The 19681-nt window shown below is 44.1% G+C and overlaps 1 protein-coding gene across 1 annotated transcript in view; it reads left to right on the top strand.

Moving 5' to 3' along the window:
• PDXDC1 (pyridoxal dependent decarboxylase domain containing 1) overlaps nt 1-19681 on the top strand; it is a 399349-nt gene that overhangs the window by 363232 nt on the left and 16436 nt on the right. Inside the window, exon 22 of the mRNA XM_078663195.1 lies at nt 3770-3874. Coding sequence (XP_078519321.1) covers nt 3770-3874 — 105 coding nt within the window. The remainder of the gene's footprint in view (nt 1-3769; nt 3875-19681) is intronic.

Genomic DNA, 19681 nt, shown 5'->3' on the forward strand with positions numbered 1-19681 from the left:
CGTGAGCCGACCCCCACCACGAACCAGGCAACATTAAGTGCTCCCATTTTAGGCAAGTTATATCACTCCTTCTGCTGTCATGGGTGTGATGTCTGTGCCTCTCGAAGCACAGGGTCCGCCAGTGCATGGTCAGTTTCAGAGGGTCACTGCTCCCCACCCTTTTGGGCACAAGGAGAGGAGAGGAGAGGGAGTGTGCTTTATGTAGTTCCACCACTGCTACCACCTGTATCCTTTCCTCAGCCACCTGCTCCTTTGTTGGGCCTGATCTCCTATTCTTGTTGTAGTAGCGCCCTCTTTTAGCTACTGACCACCCACCATGTCACCCTGGCTTCCTGAGGAGGATACAGGGGCCCTTACCCTCCAGCCAGGTCCATGACTCTTCAGAGAATCTGGAGAAGATAGTATTACCATTGTGCATGATCTTAAGCATGACCAGGAAGTGTAGAAATTACTTCAATTCAAGCCCCCTCAATTGCCTTTTAATTTCCAAGAAAGGAAACACTTCCTTTCTGTAGTTCAGTAGTGTAATCAGGAAATATATTGACGTTGTAATTATCCATGAGCAAGGGACCATTAGCTCGCGCCACCTGCAGATTATGGTCCCTGTCGTAGTGATTAAACAGTCAAGCGACCACCGGACTGGGGGGCACCCGGCGGATGGAGCCTGATCAATACCCTGTGGGCTGTTCCACTGATGCAAATCCGTTTGTATACATTTGAAAAATGCTACACAAATCATCCCAAGTATATGCTAAAGCCTAGGCTATGTTCATTGCTAAAGAACATCGGCACAAACTAAAAGTTAGAAAATATTTTTTTCTAATACATAATCATACTGTAGTATAGCAATTAAAGCAACAACATATATTGCCATCGTTTGCACCTCAACAAGTTGCCATACCCTCAACATCCTATGCAAAGCTAAGAATCCTAATGTATCAAATTACAATTACACTGTGATAATGCAACAGAAGTAGCAATATATACATTTAATATATTTGCATCTTAAAATTGGTGCACACCTTATGGCATACCAGTTGTGCTAAGTGCACACAAGCTATTGTAGGAGAGAAGTATTAATAAAATAAACATACAGCTTGAAGGCTGGCATCACAACGCATAACAATATTGCAGAAATAAGTGACACAGAGGAGCTTGCTTGCTAGTTGCACAGGCATGCTTGCTTAATAAAACAACTGACATGGTAATAAACGGCCATACGAATGGTATTGCACTGTCAAAGTTATAGCACATACATATCTCCTTAGCTCTTATGGTCCTTTTCAAAGCAGGTTAAGGTATTGACCACGAAATGCAAAGCAGTACACTTTGGCACCAACCATTGCTTGCACTAGGACATCGCTGGTTTAGGATTTTAGCATTTTGGTAATAGGATTAGGTGAGCAGTGACCTTCTTCCCTGGCTTTGATTGATTGACTAACTTATGCAGTTATGTAGAGCTAACTACCTACCTAGCATTGTGTATCCCAAAGCAGGTAGTTGCTTTGTCTTCTCCCAGTGTTTTGGTGCCAACCAAGAAAATGTTAAAATGTCAGTAGCTTCTTCCATAATAAATGTTTCATCTTTTTTCTGATATTTTATATACTTTCAGCCACATTGTATTTCTGTTAAGTTGTTGTTTTCAGTAAAAGGGTTTTCAATTACTTTGACTCTTAGAAGTTGGTTTCTATTACTTTGATTTTGTATGAATTTACGTGCTACACCTCTGGTGACATGGTTGTCTCTGAATTCATTCTTTTAGCTAGTTAGTGATAACTCTGATTAACCGTTTGGTCATATTCATCTTTGAAGAGATTGTGAATGCCTTTAGCAATTTGAATAGGCTCGATGAAAATGTATTATGTAGATGAATGGTGGAGTTTTTTTAATGTTAAATGGGAAAGTACAATGATAGATTATTTCATACAGTGTTCATCAAAAATGTTGGCACTGTTCTATTCATACATTACACATATTTTCAGTTTTAGCATTTATCCAGCTACATTTAATATTTGTTTAATTGTGTGATTAGGATTTAATGGTGGTTCCAAGGTCAGCAACCTAGCTCCTAGAAGGTAACTCCTTAAACTGGCACACACCATAGTTTGAGCCATCTGAAACTCTTTAGATCTTGGGCACTATACTTGCCACTTCCTGGTTTTACCCCTACTACAGAGGAAACAATCTATCAGTAGAAACCATGTAGTCCATCAGACTCTGAATTGTCACAGGCGCACACCAGCCCAGCGGTGTCTGCTTAATGCTTCTCTGGGGCTTTTGGCATATGGTCTCATGCATCATATTGGATGTGTTAAGAATAAAAATCAGACCATACATATGTATATTACCTGCATCTTAACATGGTAGAGCTCTAGTGCATATGTATTAGCTTAATGTTTTCATGTATGTCTTTCCGGAAGAATGGTTTACATCACAGCTGCTGAGATGAAGTAAAGTTGCACCCATATTCAGCCTCAATACTACACACCCACAGGGGGAAGACACTGTAACTCTGGAAATAAGCCTTGTGCTAAATCAACCCATTCATTAATATTGCAGAAGTCAATATTGCACTGATAGACCATCCCATTAACTATCTTTCACCAGGCAAGTGGTGGCCAAGCCCCATTGTTCTAGTAAATCTTTAGCACTTATAGCTTTTCTTGGGTCTAGATTTTCTCCTCCAATATCAGCTGCAAGTTTAGGTTGTGGGTGTCTGGAATGTGGCAGTATCTGTACTCAAAAGGTGGACTGTCTGCTTGGGCTAGCCAAGAAACTTTCTTAATGCATCCTTTTCATTCTTGGTAACTCTGCTAGCTTCTGACTTTTCAAGTAAGGGCAACTATTAGTCCAAGTGCATTACTTTACACATGATCCTGGAACTTCAACAAGACCTCATTGATTAGTTCCAAAAACAAAAAAGTGTTACTTTCCTTTCTGAACATAAATAACTGTAACTACTTTATAGATCCCTAATCCCCTTTCTTTCAAGTGGTCTCATATTAATGGCATCCACACTTGCTCAGTTGACACTGTTTTCTGAACTTCAGTGGCCAGGTGTCAAGTGGGCCCGACATGCCATGTAGCAGGTGCTGGGGTTTACCAAATTTCTTCTGCTGAGCCCTTATGACCCTGACAGAAAAAAAACGTTTACTCTATCTGAACCCTCTGTGGGAAGCAACTTCTTATGGCCTGAGGTTCTATTTGCTAGGTTGGTAAATCTTCAGTTGCAAAAGAGGCAATTCTTTCTTTGAACCATTTTTGGGGGGAACCATACAAAAGTGCCTGAGGAAGCAGGTTGTGAAGCATTTCTTTTACTCCCAACCCCTGTACTTAGCAATGGGAGTAGACAGTAGTGACTGTAAGTTCAGCGTAGTGAGTATATGGGGTAATAAGTACAGATAGTTGGATATGATGACCCATAGTATATTCATGTTAGATGGGAAAATGGCTCATTGGCAAGATCTCAGTTCAGGGAGAGAGAGAGAACACTACCCACACAGTAGCAAGTACTGCTCAATTACAAAGCACTATGGGGTTTATAATAAAAATGTCACTGTGTCACCATACTCCATAACAAAAAGAAAACACCTAAAGGCATACCTATTTTCTGGCCTTCTGTTGAGGAGTCTGGTTTCAGACACACCCTTTCCAAGACAAAAATGTTTGGTTTTAACAAAGTTTGACGCATAACATTGTTTGAATTTTTTCTGAGATTTTTGATAATCCTGTAATCCAATGTGTACATTTTGTATTTTGTTTATGATAGGTTCGCTCGAGACCACAGAAAAGACTTACATGTGTAAAACACAAGGTACTGGGGAAACACCACCCCCAACACCCACATCCAGCCATTCTAAACAAAGACATCCAGGTACGTAATTCATGGACAGCGACCCAAGTACTTTTCAAAGGTTTTGTAAAAGTATATTGTTTCTAGCAAGATTATGATTATAACCGTAGCATTAGTCCATACAAATATTGGGTTTTTACTTTAGGTGTTTCTGGTTAACCATACAAAAAGATTGTAGGTTAATTTGTGTATGTGCTTTTGTATAACACTTCAAATTTGTTGAGACCTCACTCAACATGCAACAATACAGAGGAGACGTGGCTTTGCATCAAGGTTCACCCAGGGGCTTTGACATTACTGTCACCTTATCTGTATGTGCACTTAATCCTGACCTGATCCACTTTATTCTTTGTCTGCTCGGTCAGCACGGTCATCAAGATCCAGGAAGCAGGCCAAGTAGTAACTAGAAGCAGATTTTATTAGCGTAGATCATATATTTATCACAAGCTGAAACTATGAGGGAAAGCAAAGTGAAGTAACTGAAGACCTGGCCTACAAAACGTTTGAATCTTCTGCTCCTTCGCGCTCCTTCCCTCTTCCTGGATTCTGACGGCAAGCAAAACAGTAATCCATACGCCATTTTTTACAACTATACGAGATTTCAGAAAGATTTTGCAATGAGTAGGAACTAATTACCTTTCTTACTACAGATCCTTCATCTGTTATTGAGTCTACTCCTTGCCCACGTGTTATCTTGGCGAGCTCTGTAGTTACACTGGCAGAGTTACACTTGGTAGCTTGTTTAGATTGGGTTCCATGCTACATCCATGGAAGATTTTGGAGATCTGATAGCAAGAAGGGACAGTCTTCAACAGGCCCCAAGACAGGTAAAACGAAAATAAATAATTAGACTCAGTAATACATGGAAAGGTAAACAAAAGATTACATCCTTTTCTCCTCTAGTTGATAATAGTTTTGAATTATGTATAAGCAAGCTTCAAGGTTTAATGTTTTGTTTATTATTGTGTGCTGCAAAACCTAAGGCACTAAAAGGCTGTATATTTAGAAATATCCTAAACTAGGTATTCAGAATTATTCTCACTATACTAGTGTATATTTGAAGATGCTATGATTTTATTCCTGTAAACTATTCTGTAGTCTGCATTTTTGATAGATTAGAACTATTAGAACTATACTTGTAATAGTGCTCAATTTTTCTCATGTTCACAGATACGTTGTATACAAACAAAGTATTCAAAGAGAAGTCTGTCACTTCTGGTTTTGATTTTACTCGTATCTCTGGCAATGAGTCAGGTTTATTATGCCTAATGATTCAGTCAAAACAACATTTTTGTGGAAGGACTTTAAAATAGGAGTCGAAGTCATGATGTTATTTTGCTGGAATTTTTGTTCATACTAAAAAGCAAAGCTTTAGGTGCAGCCGTAATTGATCTTCTAGAAAGATTGTTCTTTTAAGGAATGCTCAGCTAAATTTATAGCAACACTGATTTCTTCTCTTCAGTGTTAACTTTATATATCCTTGCAGTAGGCTAACCCTCCTAGAAACTGCTCTCTTCTAAAACTGTTAGAAGTTGTTAAGGCTAATGGGATGTTCCAGCTATGTCATGGCAGCCCTCTTAAACCTCTTTGTTGTTTTAAAAAAATAAACCTTTCTATTGTTGGGTATTTTGCTGGTGTGATCACCCTTCTGTGTGCAGTGTTTGATGCAAAGGATTCTTCTTCATACAGAAGCGAGCCCCACTGCCTGGACCACTCCATAAGGTGTCTGTGGGACGCATCCAGTACATCCTTCCACAAAAACCTGCTGAAGGCAGCAGTCAATTTATGCTTAAAGATAATTCTTCTATTGGTAAACTTGAATGTGGCGGTGGTGCACACTGACGATAATGCCTTATTAACTTCAAGCGGGGAGACACTACGGGAGTGGATCTGTGAAATTGGGTCATTTGCCATGACCTGCTCCTCTTTGTTTCTTCCATAAAAGGGCAGCCCAATCTGAAGGCAGGCAGCCTTCACTCGCTTCATGAATAGAAGGTGAATAAAGCAGTACTCTGCTTAATTTTTGAGGCATAGAGGAGATTAGCAGCAGACATTTTCAACACATCAGAACACAAAAGGTACCAATTTGCCTCCTGGATGGGCAAGGGTTTATGGTTATAGGGGGATTAATCAAGGCTACGGAAATGGGAAGATAATCTTTTTTCACTTCCAAGAAGGCCATCAACCATCATCTGACTGTAGTTGCATTTATTTGTGAAGTGAGATGGATGCTTCCATTTCCAAATTAAATTTGTCCACGTCACGTACTATGCCCAAACTTTAACCCCTGACCACCTATAACATAAATATGCTCTCGTAAAATACAGTCTTCTTCATAGTCTTCACATTTGCGAAACTTATAATTGAGTTGGGCGTCATATGCTCCCAAGGACTGAAAACTATCTTTTATAGGGACAGCATAAAACTCAGAACGTAGCCCACTTTCCTTCAAAGAACTGCTTTTCATGTAATACTTTATTTACAGGTCTTCTTTCCACTTCATTTTTTTATTCTATCTAGATTTAAATACAATTTCACTGTGTATGCTGATATAGCGCAGGCCAACTATTTGTGTAAATCTTACCAGGCAAACTGGGCAGGTTGGCTTTCTGGAGCATCAGAAGTTTTTCTGTTCAAAAACATTAAACGTAAACCTCTTCCCAGAGAGGAAATCTCTTGAATACTCTTTCAAGAAACTGGTGACTGTGCTTCCAAACTCCTGTGTGAGTCGATTATAAGTGTGGTACTCGGATTAGTTTCACTTCTCCCACTTGTCTGATATCCAGCTAGCCAAGTTGCAACGTCTTTTTTTGAAAATACGTTGAGGTATAAAATTACCTACTAGAATTGTTCAGAATGTTTTCATCTGATTTGTTGTAATATTTATCTGATAGAGACATCTAGCCACAGATTCCTTAACTTAGAATATCCCCAGGCGTCAGACTGGATCCGGAAAATCTTTTGCAGCAGCATCTCTGCGCGCCGGGGGACAGCGCCACATGACCCCGCCCTGACATCGTCCAGGTACGTGATGTCAGCAAGGTCATTTAAGTCCCTCCCGGCCTGCTGGCGTCAGTTTCCTTCGTTTCCGCGTACAACCCGGATGCGGAGTGAGCGGTTCCTCTGGCCTATTTTCAGGCTCCCTTTTCGACGCTTCACGTCTGGAACAGTGTGCGATGCCTTCGGGCTTTAAAACTTGTACTTCCTGTTTGCGGGAGATGTCCGCGACGGACCCGCATCTTATTTGTATGTGCCGTCTGGGTGAGCACCATGACTCCACATACTTTGACGCCTGCCAACACCTTAAGCCGAAGTGCCGGTGGGAGCACGGGAAGAAGCTTCTCTCGGCACGGCTGTCCCGGTCGGAATTGTCTCGTCCCCCGGCCTCTTCATCGCTGGCGGGTTTCTCTTCTTTCCGGTTCTGCCGTTGATCGCCTTCTGGGGCCCGGGGCCGTCGTTCGCCACTTTTAGGTAAGTCAAGGCGCATGTCGCAGAGGTCCTAGACCTCACTTTGTAATGTGGTCGAGGGCACTGGTTCCCAGAACATTCCGGACCTGCGCCCCAGGCAGTAACACCCCCCCCCCCTCTATCCACCCTATCCGGGTGTGGGGGCGACTCGGGCCCAAATGGAGGCCTATGCCGTGGCCTTGCAGGCCTCCTTTGGTCCTAGCCTGTTCCTGGGGCGTCCTCGGGGCCTCCGATTCTTGCGGGATCCCAACGGACTCGCCGGTGGGCTCGCCCCCGGCACCGATTGAGCCTTTGCCCACCAGGGACGTCGGAGATGTGGTGTCGTCAGGGCACGGCCCGGCTTGGTCCCCCTCCACGGTCCACATGGTGTCGTCAGGGCGCTGCCTGGCTGGGTCCCCCTCTACGACCCACTGCACCTCTGCCGCGCGCATAGTCCTGCGGGGCTGCCTGTGGCGTCGCGGGTGGTTGCCGGTGCTCAGAGCCTTGTCTTGAGCACGCCCCGGCCTTCTGGGCAAGCGGCCGCTTGGCTGGAGCTGGGTTCGGCGCCGTAGATTTGCCTCCCTGGCTCCACCTCCTCTTCTTTCTCCGGAGTCGGAGCCTGTTGTGGTTGAGGCTGAGTCAGAAGGGGAGCTGATCGTGGTTTCAGCGTCGGAGGTGGCCGGCTCTGCGCTGGATGGAGTGTAGTTGGTACCTGATGAGGCACAATCGGCGCCCAAGGACGTTGTTTCGGCGCCGCATCGGCGCCAGGTGGCTAGCTCTTCTCCGGAGTCCTCTGGAGAGAGTTTGGCGTCGCCCTCACGCTCTGCGACGCGGGATGTTTTCTTGCCTGTGCCACCCTTCGAATTTGTGGAGCTTCCTCATGAGCCTCCAGCCCCGAAAGGCTCTTCGCCTCCTCAGGAGCCCCATCAGGATCCTCATTCTTCCATGGGGCTCCCTTCAGTGGGGCATTGGTCGCATCCTCAGTGTCTTGGGAGGGTAAGCTTACAGCCCTCCCCTACTGATGAGCTGCTGCCCCCTCCACAGAGGGCCACTGAAGCTAGTGTGGCTTTTGTGTGAGTGGTCTCCTTAGCCACTCGCATTTTGAACATGCAACCCTCTTCAGCCTCCTTGTCTGTGGACCCTCTGTTAGAGGTCCTTCACCGTGAGTCCGGGAATGTGGAGCCATTTCTGCCCTTGAAGCTTCCCTTTATGATGCCCTTTTGGGTACCTAGGTTTGGCCTGCTTCAGGTGATCCGGTAGCTCGTTCAGTTTTACACCGCCACCGTCCTGCTCCACATGATCCTGTTTGCCTTTTTGTGCACCCTGGTGTGCAGGGGTTTGTTTTGCAAACTGCCTTCTCTTCCCTCCCCGTCTGATGCTTCCTCCCTCCCAGGAGTCCAGATGGCTTGAGTCATGGAGTCCGAACATCTTTGCCTCCACTAGTGCTGCCATACGGTCCTTAAATACAGGGTGTGTTTTGGGTCGGGCTACCTCTGCCCTGTGGGACTCTGCAGAGTCCTTACTTTCTGCCACCTCTGAAGGCGCTCATGCTGATCTGATTCATCTCCTTGGAGATGGCTGTGACCTTGCCGAATTCACGATCCGCTTGGCCTTGGATACTGTGGATTCTTTAGGCCGGGCTATGGCTGGTTCTGTCGCCTTAAGGCGTCATGCTTGGTTAAGAGATCGCGTCTTCCCTGAAAATATCTGGGAACGACTGGTTGATTTACTCTTTGATGGGGTTTTACTATTTGATGCTCATGCCGACTCAGCGGTTCACCGGCTCCTTCCGGGCTTTCGCCCTACTACTTAGGCCTGTCTTCCGTGGTGGTGCCTTTTCATTTAGCATTTTTTAGATGCGTTCTGTGTTTTACATGGGCGGTGAGCCTTAGGTCTTCTTTTCGTAATTTCATGGGTGATTACCCTTTATTGGCATCCCTTGGATGCATTTTGCTTTCAATTGACAGTTGGCCGGCTGTGGCAGTATTCCACAGGTTACTGTGTCTGTGTGGTTTGCCCTAAGAGGTGTCCCCGTCGTTTTTGGTGTGCATACCCCATGTGGGGTACTTGTATGCTATTATATAGCTCTGCTTATCTCACCTAGGCCTAGTGATCCTATGGGCTCCAGGCGTCACCTGGTGCTGTTATATTCCGTTTTGCGGTGTTCGATGTTTTCTCCTGGCACCATTTTCTGTGCACCATGGGTTGTCCTTCCTTTTGCCTGTTTCACCTCCTTCAGGAGTTGCATGGTGCTTCTCCTCTTCTCTGCGGTTACCGCCTGTCATTACGATGCTAGGGGTGCTCCTATACGGCCATGTTGCATGGTCCTGGATATATATATGTGTGTGTGTGTGTGTGTGTGTGTGTGTATATATATATATATCACATGACTCTCTTAACATGTATAAAAGGTAAAAGGTTCAGTAATACAGATGTTAGTGAGCAAGGCGGGAGCAAGCCGCCGAAACGCGTCTGAGCAGCAACTGATTATGGAATAAACGTTTTGAATTGAGATTCACGGAGTCAGCGCCTTCTTTGAATGGAAAAGTTTGGTGTGGTAAAGAATATATATATATATATATATATATATATATATATATATATATATATATATATTCTTGTATGTATGCCAATTGCCATGGGTATTCCTCTTTCTACGTCGTGCCCTCTCTTTGAGGCTGTGAGGTCTAGATAGATCCATGTCTCCATGTGTTGGGGAGCTTGTCAATGTGTTGCGGGATTGCCCATACGGTTCCTCTTTGCTTGCACTTGCTGGGGTTGGTTTTCCAATCGTACAACTGCTCCCTTTACTAGTGTTTATACACTGTACTTATCTCTGTCTGGACGGGGTTACTTCCTCCGATCCAGTTAGAGGTTTGGTCTCGGAGTCTGAGACTCTTCTCACCTTTCAATGCCTCGGTGCTTTTTGTGGCCACTTCCTTAGGATGTGCCTCTTTCCTAAGTATCACCCTACTATTCTATAGGTTGGGCCTGCGGGACAGCTCTTCTGCTGGCAGTTGTCCCTGATCTACTCCTTGCAGATCTATGTTCGTGGGTTGATTCTCTCTTGGCCTTCATGCCAACCGGACGGGCAGTCTTCTGTTTTCTTTGTCTACACCACCTTAAGGTCTCTGTAGCCGTTGCCTGCTGCATGTTTCTGTGGTGCCCTGCTTCAGAGGGCTTTAGATTGCTGCTGTTCGCCCCTGTTCCCCACTTGGGGACTGGGTGTGCACTTGGCGTGGCTCTTAACCCACACGCTATTCTTAAAGCGTTGCTCAGTTTCTACCTCTTGCCCTTTCGGTTCTAGGCAAAAGCTCCTTCAGCCTTCCTTCCATAGGCTGCTCTGGTAGGCTCTGGTTGCATCTCTTCATGTTGTTCTCATCCTTTGGTCGGTATATAGCTGGTGCCGTTTCTACCTGTCATTTTTATGTGAGTATAGTATGGCGCCATTCTGGCATTTTGGAATGTCTGGCCTCCCATTGTTCCTGCTCTTCCGAGCTGCTTGGGTTGCTGTCTAGCTGTTTTGCCACAGCATCCCCCATTGTCCGTCACTCTGTTGCCGGATTAAATGCTTGGCGCTTTCTGTTGTTCTCTCGCAGGGCCACCTCCCCTTTGGGGTATGGCTGTGCTATGTAGTCTAAGTTAAGGAATCTGCGGCTAGATGTCTCTATTAGATATATGAGTTACTTACCTTCGGTAACGATGTATCTGGTAGAGATGTTGTCTAGCCGCAGATTCCTTAACGCCCACCCAGCCTCCCCGTTCTGCGAGGAACTTGCCTAAGTGGTGTTCTCCACTGGCCTCTTTCAGTTGCCATTGGTTTTTCTCTCACAAGAGTTCAGATTGTTGCACCTCTCTGAGAGTTTCCATATACAGTTAACTTCTGCTGAGGAGCTTCTTTCACGTGATTGATGCCTTTTGATTCACCTTCACTAGGAGGTTCATTTTCCTTTAAAGTTACCTTCCCCTCCTTCCATCTTCTCTATTTACCCAGGGTCCTGGTTTCCTCTTTAGTCGCCCTCTTTGGGGATCGGATGTGCTCTGTTCACACCTCCCTTATTATGGGGGGAGGGTCAGTCTTTTCACACCGTCCGGTACTGGACTGTTCTTCTGTGCTCCGTTCTTTCTGGACGGCACAATTCTAAATGGTAATGGCAGTCTATTTCTGTCTGTTAAGATGTTCTTCCTTTGTTGCTCTTGGGAAACGGTCTTTGTTTCCCTTGCAAGGCTCTTTCTCACAGCTTTTACTTATATGAACGCAGTGTCTGGTCTGTCTTTTACAATGGTGCCTTGCACCATCCTCTTCTTTGTTCATGGATTTTTCATCCCTCGCATACTGTTCCCATACTTTCAGTTTTTTTGTTGGTGGCTCCACGTTGTGCCACGGAAAAGTTTCTCCAAAGAAAACTGATGTAAGCGCACCGGGAGGGATTTATATAACCTCGCTGACATCACGTACGTGGACGACGTCAGGGCGGGGTCATGTGGCACCGGCGCGCAGAGGTGCTGCTGCAAAAAAAAATTCTGGATCCAGTCTGACGCCTTGGGATATTCTAAGTTAAGGAATCTGCGGCTAGACAACATCTCTACCAGATACATCGTTTACCGAAGGTAAGCAACTCGTACTTCATGCACCAAAATAGATGTTATTTATAGACGCCTGTTCAATGAAAATGTTTATCTAATATGATTTTTGCTAGTTTAAATTGTAGTGCCATCTTGATTGAAAATTATTTTGCTTTGAGAGACCTGTGTACAAAAAGGAGGGAGCAATTGATCCAGATGGATCAATGGGGGCGTGATTACCACTCAAGGGAGAGCGGAAGGTCCAGCCTCAGTCCGTGCCCACAATAAGTATTTATTCAAAAAGGTTGACAAGGCTGTTCCTCAGGAATGAACGGGAAGTGTGATGTACTGGTCAAAGGGAAAAGTGGTGGTTAAACGGTGTTAGCCTCCCACTGGGTATCCATTGTGTTGGATATGTTTGCCTCACACACCCTTGCAGGTGCCATGCTTCATCATAGGCGTTGCTCCTCGTCGGATAGGCGGTGCAATTCCCAACGGGCTCACCTCAAAGAGGGGCTCTTTAGCGGAGATCTTTTGAATCCAACTGCCTATGGGTGAAGTGTGGGTATGGGGCCTTGGGGTTTGCAGAACTGGGTGTGAATTAAAATGTAGCGCAGGGTACCTGAGACTACTTTATTCTGGTGGTCCCTCGTTACAATTAAAAAGGGTGAAGCTAGACTAGACTTGACTGGAAATTAATGTTTCCTTATTCTAGACTAGACTAGGAGGTATAAAAACGGTCGACATGTTTCTCGCTGTGTAACAGTGACTGCGATTCGTCAGGACCTATATGGTTCAGCCTACAAAGGAAAAAGTATTTATGTCAAATAGTATTGGTTATTATCAATAATTGGGAAGAATTTTACCTCAATTATGCTGTTCCTTGCCTAAAGGTCAGTAATTATTTGCCCCATCAATTCTCGGCGGGTGGTACATCAAAAGAGGTGCCTCTGGTTTGTAGGCTACTGCTCTCCGTGTACAGGCCTTAGTCCTACCCCTCATTCCGCCGAGCACGGGCTGACAAATCGCAGTCACTGTCAGCCTATGATGAAGCATGACACCTGCAAGGGTGTGTGAGGCAAACATATCCAACACAATGGATACCCAGTGGGAGGCTAACACCTTTTAACCACCACTTTTCCCTTTGACCAGTACATCACACTTCCCGTTCATTCCTGAGGAACAGCCTTGTCAACCTTTTTGAATAAATGCTTTGAGAGACCTGCAATACATGTGCAAAGGAGAAAAAACATTGATGTATTTAATTAGTCTTGCACAGTTGTCACCAATGGAGCATTGCCACCTCCACAGGTTGATTACATCGCTCTCTCCTCTGCTGACCCTAATTTTTGCTGATCCTTCTATGTCATCAGCCCAAGTTGCCATCACACTTGTTGGACCACAATCATAAGCGCCCCAGCTTGTAACATCTTCCCTGTCTCTCCTTCTTTAACCTCTTTATTCCTCCACAGGTTTCCTCTTAATTATTACTTCAGCCTGTAGGGAATTGTCTATAATCCCTAGTTCATTTGCACCTTTTTGTAGAGATAGGTGGGCAAGCAAAGGTTATTTCTTTCAATTGCATAGATGTATGTGAGGGTTCAGCACATATGGCTTATACCCCGTTACTTTTGGAGTTGATCGTTGTGTGCTTAGGTTTGAAACATCAAAGTTCTAATGGATACTTCTAACCACAGATTTCGCACCTTAGAATACTCGTAGGTGCCAGACTGTATCTGGAAAACCTTCTCAATAGTAGTGTTCGCTCTCATAGCTAGGTGGTGTTGTATGGCTCTGTGCTGACTCCACACTGCTCCAGAAGTGACAGCGCAGAGCTGCGTACAAGCGCCACTCCTTCACACTGACGTCCGTTCCTTTCTTTCTGCACCTTCTGATGCGGGTCCAGAGCTTCACTCACTTCGTTGTCACTTTTCCATTGACTTCTAAAACGATGTTACCAGTGTACAGAGAACTACCGGGTTCAAGCCTTCACATGACTGCACAAAGACCCACATGAATTGTGTCTTTCATATCTGGGTTTGGGATACGACTCTAAGTCAGGGGATAAGTGCTCCCTCATGCACCCAAAGGTGATCTAAGACTGAGAGTCTAAGATGTGTTCCGCCAAACTCAAGAAGAAGTTGCGATCTCTGTGTGTTTCTCGTTCACATTCCATATCTCAGACTTGATCATGAGACTGTTCCTGTGAATATAAACTTTGCACTCAAAGTCCTACAGGAAGTCAAAATCTAGGACCATGTTAAAGCATAACAACACAAAGTTGGTTTTTACTCCACCCCGCCACTCTGATTCCAAATAAAGGTGTGAGGGAGTCACAATGTTAGTCGCACTCTTTCGAGGTCTACAACCATGGACGAGATTTCTCAGCTGGTCCTGACATGCCTAGAATTGTCAGGCTTCTATCGACCCCACAACTGATTGAGTCCTTGAAGGAAGCCATACTGCAAATGTTCACTCCGTTCTGGCTCTCTGGCACGCCTTCGAAGCCCATGGAAACTTGTGGTCCTCCAGTTGAGCTAGTGGGGCCATACCTGTCACAGTCGGTTGCATTGTGACCCTTTACTGGGCCCCTAACAATTATTTTACAAACTCCTGATCCGGTACTGAGATCCACACTGGTCCCCACTAGCCTGACACCATGGGATGATCCAATGTGGACGCCAATGTCAGGCTCCAAACCAATTTATCTTGGCCCCTACTGATGATACGAAAAAGCAAAGTTGCAATCGGTAGTTGTTGTTGTGCAGCCTGATTGTAACCCAGTACTCTTCTACATTGCACCTACATGCAGAGATCCTATTATTTCTTTGGTACTGACTCTGACCTATACCAGAGCAGGGACCACCCCAAATGTCTATGATGGTGAAGGCTTGCTGCCCCATCACTATGCTGATGATGCCTTATTCATCGCTTTACGGAATGGCAGTGGGACAACGCACCTGAGACAGTGATTGACTCGGCACTTGGGCCATCAATGGAAGAGAGTGCCTCATTTGCAGTGGTAGTTCAGAGGGCATCGGATGCACTGGAATTGCAGCTACCCTCATTTGAAACCAAAAGGAATGTTGTAACAGAAATTCTACTGCATGGGCCAGCGACTATTAACAATGCCCTCACTGATTGTTTGATTGCCTCTTGCTCAGATTTTCTCACCAAGCCCCAGAGAGTCTTATGGTACAGGCCTCGATCAGTAATGTAAACGCTAACTCCTTTCAGACCAATCCTCTGGATGAGGAGTCCAAAGGGATTGATACTTTTGGCAAGTGCATATTTTACTTTCCCAGTCTAGCATTCCACGCTGTAAATACAAGATGGTGCTGGCAGACCCAGGAGATCTTAATGCCTCTTTGACCAAGATGATCCGTGCATGAAAGGACACTTTTAAATATGTTTCACGTGCTTGTCAGGATACTATGGATTGCCTGGGGAAGGCAAGCAGTACTAGGGTATTCCTTCAATAACGTGTTTGGATGCATTCCACAGGATGCTCCTAAATTATTTAGGCCACCCTCATCTATATGGCTTTTGAAGGGTCTCACATTTTCAGTGAGCAGGCAGACTCTGCATTGGAGAGCTTTAAGGACAGCAGAACTACAGTGTGCTCCTTGGGGCTGTTAACCCCAGCCATAGTTTCCGCACCACATTAAAAAGTTTGGAGTCTATTACACAGGATTAGCATCTAGTCAGACACAGCCTTTCCAACCAGTGTAGCAAACACCCTAGTCCTTTTGAAGCAGTGGACATGGGTCTGACATGCATTGTGTGCACTAGCATCAATTCTCCAATCTGCGGCCAGTAAACCATTTTAGTTTGTCCTTAGTGGCATATACACAACTAGTGTGTGTGGGGGGGGGAGGGGGTAGGATTCAACATCTTTCCCAAGACTGGCAGTCTATCATACCCAAAAGATGGGTTTACAGATCGCTCAAAATAGTTATGCCCTTCCTTTTCTCTCTTTCCCGTCTACTATTTGTCCCACACCGTAGCGAAGTTCAGGCGAGCACCTCTCCATTCTTTTACAGGAGGTGCAGTTGTTGCTCTTCATGTAATCTTTTTGAGAGGGTACCACACTCTGAGAGAGGAGGGGATTGCTACTTTCGCTATGTCCTTGTTCTGTAGGGGGTCAAAGGACTCAGGCCTATTGTGGACCTTTGGTCTCTAAATGAATTCCTACAGAAGAACAAATTAAAATGTTCATGTTAACCCAGATCCCGTCTGTTCTAGACTTGGCAACTAATGGTGTCCTTGGCCCTGCAGAGCATGTATTTTCATGCACCCGTCCTGCAATCCCATACAATTATATATGAGATTCAAGGTAGGCCTGGAGCATATTCAGTTTGCTGTTCTCCCCGTAAGCCTCACCAGTGTCCCTCATTATTAACAAAAATAATGGCAGTGGTTGCTGCCTAATTTGGTAGGTCAGGAGTGCCAGTATACCTGTACCATGACAATTGCTGGTTGCCATGGTAAGTCGTAGACGACCTCCGGATGATGATAAACCTATTAACATTGTTGGGGTTAGCTGTCAATGAGCCAACATCCCACTCGAATCCTTCTCAGAGGCTTCCATTCATTGTGACAGTCTGAACATGGGATTTTAGAGCTTTCTCTCCACCACAACAAAGCCAGACATTCGAGTTATGATCTAGATGTTTCAGGCTCAGTCCTGGATCATGGCGAGAACAGCTTGAGGCTTCTTGGTCTCTTATCATCCTTAATCCTTCTCGTCAGCTATGCCAGGTGGGACATACAGGATGTACAAGGGAATTTAAGATCCAGTGCACCCAGCATCAAGGCAATCTGGCCGATGCCATTCAGGTCTCATCAGAGATAGCGTTCAAGCATCAGTCCAGTGGCAGACCTCCTCAACCTCCACTATGCAGAGATAATAGTGGTATGGGACGCGTCTCTCCTGGGCTAGGAGCAGATGAAATCAGCGGACACTGGTGGCCAGCGGAGGGCCGACTGCACATTAATTTGCTGGAGTTGCTGGCCATTCACCTCTGTTGTGATGCCGTTTATGCTATCCATCATGGGAGACAGGTGCAGGTTCTCAAATACACAACCCTCCATGTTACTGCAACAATCAGTGGATAAGGGAGGCTCTACACCTCTGCAGTTGGTTAAAGCGCTAGGGCATTGATCTGACCAAGAACCACCTACCAAGATCCCTGAATAACAGGTCAGATAAAACGAGCAGTTGGTATTAAGCAGATCACTAGTGATGTCTACATCCTGAGGTGGCAAATTTTGTCTTACAAGAGTAGGGAGAAACCTGGCTAGATCTTTTTACCACCGGTTGATCCAGCGGGCTTTTGGAAATATGTCATAAGCAACGCTACCCAACTCTACTATATACACCATCAATCAATAAACTCTCATAAGGCCCATAAATCTAACATGACATATTATAACCAACTGGATCATGTGACCTAATTAACCTATTTACAAATTATATACATTTATATACAACCATGGTAAATGAATTCATCGTACTTCACAAACCTACAAGCTAATTAAGCCACTGTAGCGATAAGATCTAGCTATGAATAACCTATACCTATGAAAATAACAAGACCAGCTTGTTTTCCAAAGTAAGATTTTTATGGGCTACTCATTTGGAAAATTGTATTAGAAATTTTATTAAAGCATTTTTATTTGAATCATTGCAAATAGTTATGACAATTTTATTATAGATCAAAATATTATTGCAAATGAGAATTATCAGTTTGGCATTTTTCAAAACCGAAGTCCCTAGCTAATGCTAACTATAAGGAAAAATAAAGAGTAAAGTCTTTGAGGGCTCTTACGTGTTCCAAGAGAAGTCCAATAGCGTAACGCCCTCATCAAAAGGTCTGCAAGGAGAAGCATAACTCTGCCACGGGGTAAGAGTTTTTATACCTTTCTACGCTAAGCTAATCTAAGAAAAGGTAATTTTTTCTGCTGAAATTAAAGCCTCATTGGTCCAAAAGTGACAGGCGACGTGTCACCACATTTCAGAATCAAAAGTTCCGTCATCATTCTTGGAGACCTTTGTCTCTAGTTTTCGAACAACGCAGTTTCCTCCAGTTCGCAACAATTGCAACAAATGAAGTTTTTAGCTTCCTCGGATGTGCGAATGTCACAAGCCTTTTGCCGGTTCCTGTCCTTGGCCTTGTTCAGCTAAGAGAATGTCATCAGCACGACAAACTTTTCAGACTGGAGAAAACTGTTGCCATCATGGACTCACTCTGGCTCCAAGCAGATTTTAGCAAGCACGGAAAATTTCACTAGGCCCAAAACCTTTTTCATTTACTACTGTATAAACAAACACAAGAAAATAATTAATGCGAGTAATATAATTTGTTCTGTTGCCACCCTCCATTGCTAATAATTAACCCATTAGTCTAAATTACCTAGCAGAAGCAACAAATAAAGCAGCATTTTATATCTACCATTCTTCTTATTATCCAGCAAGGTTCTTTATGCACCTATAGAGAATAGAGTGACACCACATAGACAGGGAAGCAAAATAAGCACATGCCATTTATTCTAAACAGCTGCAGTTAATTTTTGACATGACAAATAGACACGATTAATTTATTATTTTTCACAAACAAGGAAATGCAACATAATGCACGTTTATGAGCACACATGTTAGTATCCCGCGTTTTTCATGTGTAGATGCAACTTAAACTAAGTTGAATTAATACATACACAGCACAACTATTAATCATATTATTTTATTTATGGAAGTGTGACTTCACGAGTTGAAATGAAAAACATTTCTGAATCTCGCTCCATCAACTCCCTCATCTGGTGATTAACCAATCACCACACCACACCCAAAAATTTAGTAAATTTTTTATTTCAAACGACAATGGTCAATTTCATTCTGTTAGTATTTTCTAAAGACTTGTCTCAGCAAAATCCTTACAACTTTCATATTGAACTCTGCGCAACTCCTCAAGCTCTATCTCTTTCTCTTGCTCCTTTTTGATTTTGTAAATTCTTTTCTTTTCCCTCATGTGCTTCTTTCTTTTGTGTAACATGCAACTGATCTTTGTCAAAACTATCACAAAAATTATCACAAACAAAGGTGTTAGAATCTTGCCAAGAACTGAACCACCTATTTCTTGAAACCAGGTTTTGATAGCTTGGAATCTTTTTGAAAGACGTTCTGAAAAATCATCTTCTTCTAAGGGGACTATTTCTGAATGCATCTCTGTGATGTTTCTAATGTACATTTCAATATTCTTACTCTCATCTGGAATGTAAGTACAGCAATGCTGTACATGTAAAATGCCACAGACTCCTCCCTCTTTTGCCAGGAGTATGTCTAAAGCAAGGCGATTTTGCATCGCCATTGATCTGACCGCAATGACCTCCACATCCACTAACTGGAAACCACCTGCTGTGTCAGTGGACAATCTGTCAACAATTGTAGACAATTTTCTGATTCTTCCTGCATTCAGGGTTATACCTACTAAGGGTATCACTGCCTCAAAGATGTCTCCCAAAATGTCTGAGAAACTTTCTCTTCTATATCTGTTTGCATGGCCACTGATTTCAAAAGAACCTTCTGCATTTCTGTCAACATGAAAAATCTTGGGGAACACAAGACCAACAAAACATGTCCCGTACCAATGGTCTGGGAGATTATAATAAGCCTTATCTCCACAAACAAAATAGATCCCAGGAAAAATTGGATCTCTGCCACCTTTGAATCCCCAACCCCCCATGATTTGGTAAGTGTCCTCACAATTGCTAGCTCCTACAAAATAATTATCAAACAGTGTATTATCTCTCCTAATG

This window comes from Lissotriton helveticus, chromosome 10 (assembly GCF_964261635.1).
Source record: "Lissotriton helveticus chromosome 10, aLisHel1.1, whole genome shotgun sequence".
In the NCBI taxonomy this organism is placed as follows: domain Eukaryota; kingdom Metazoa; phylum Chordata; class Amphibia; order Caudata; family Salamandridae; genus Lissotriton; species Lissotriton helveticus.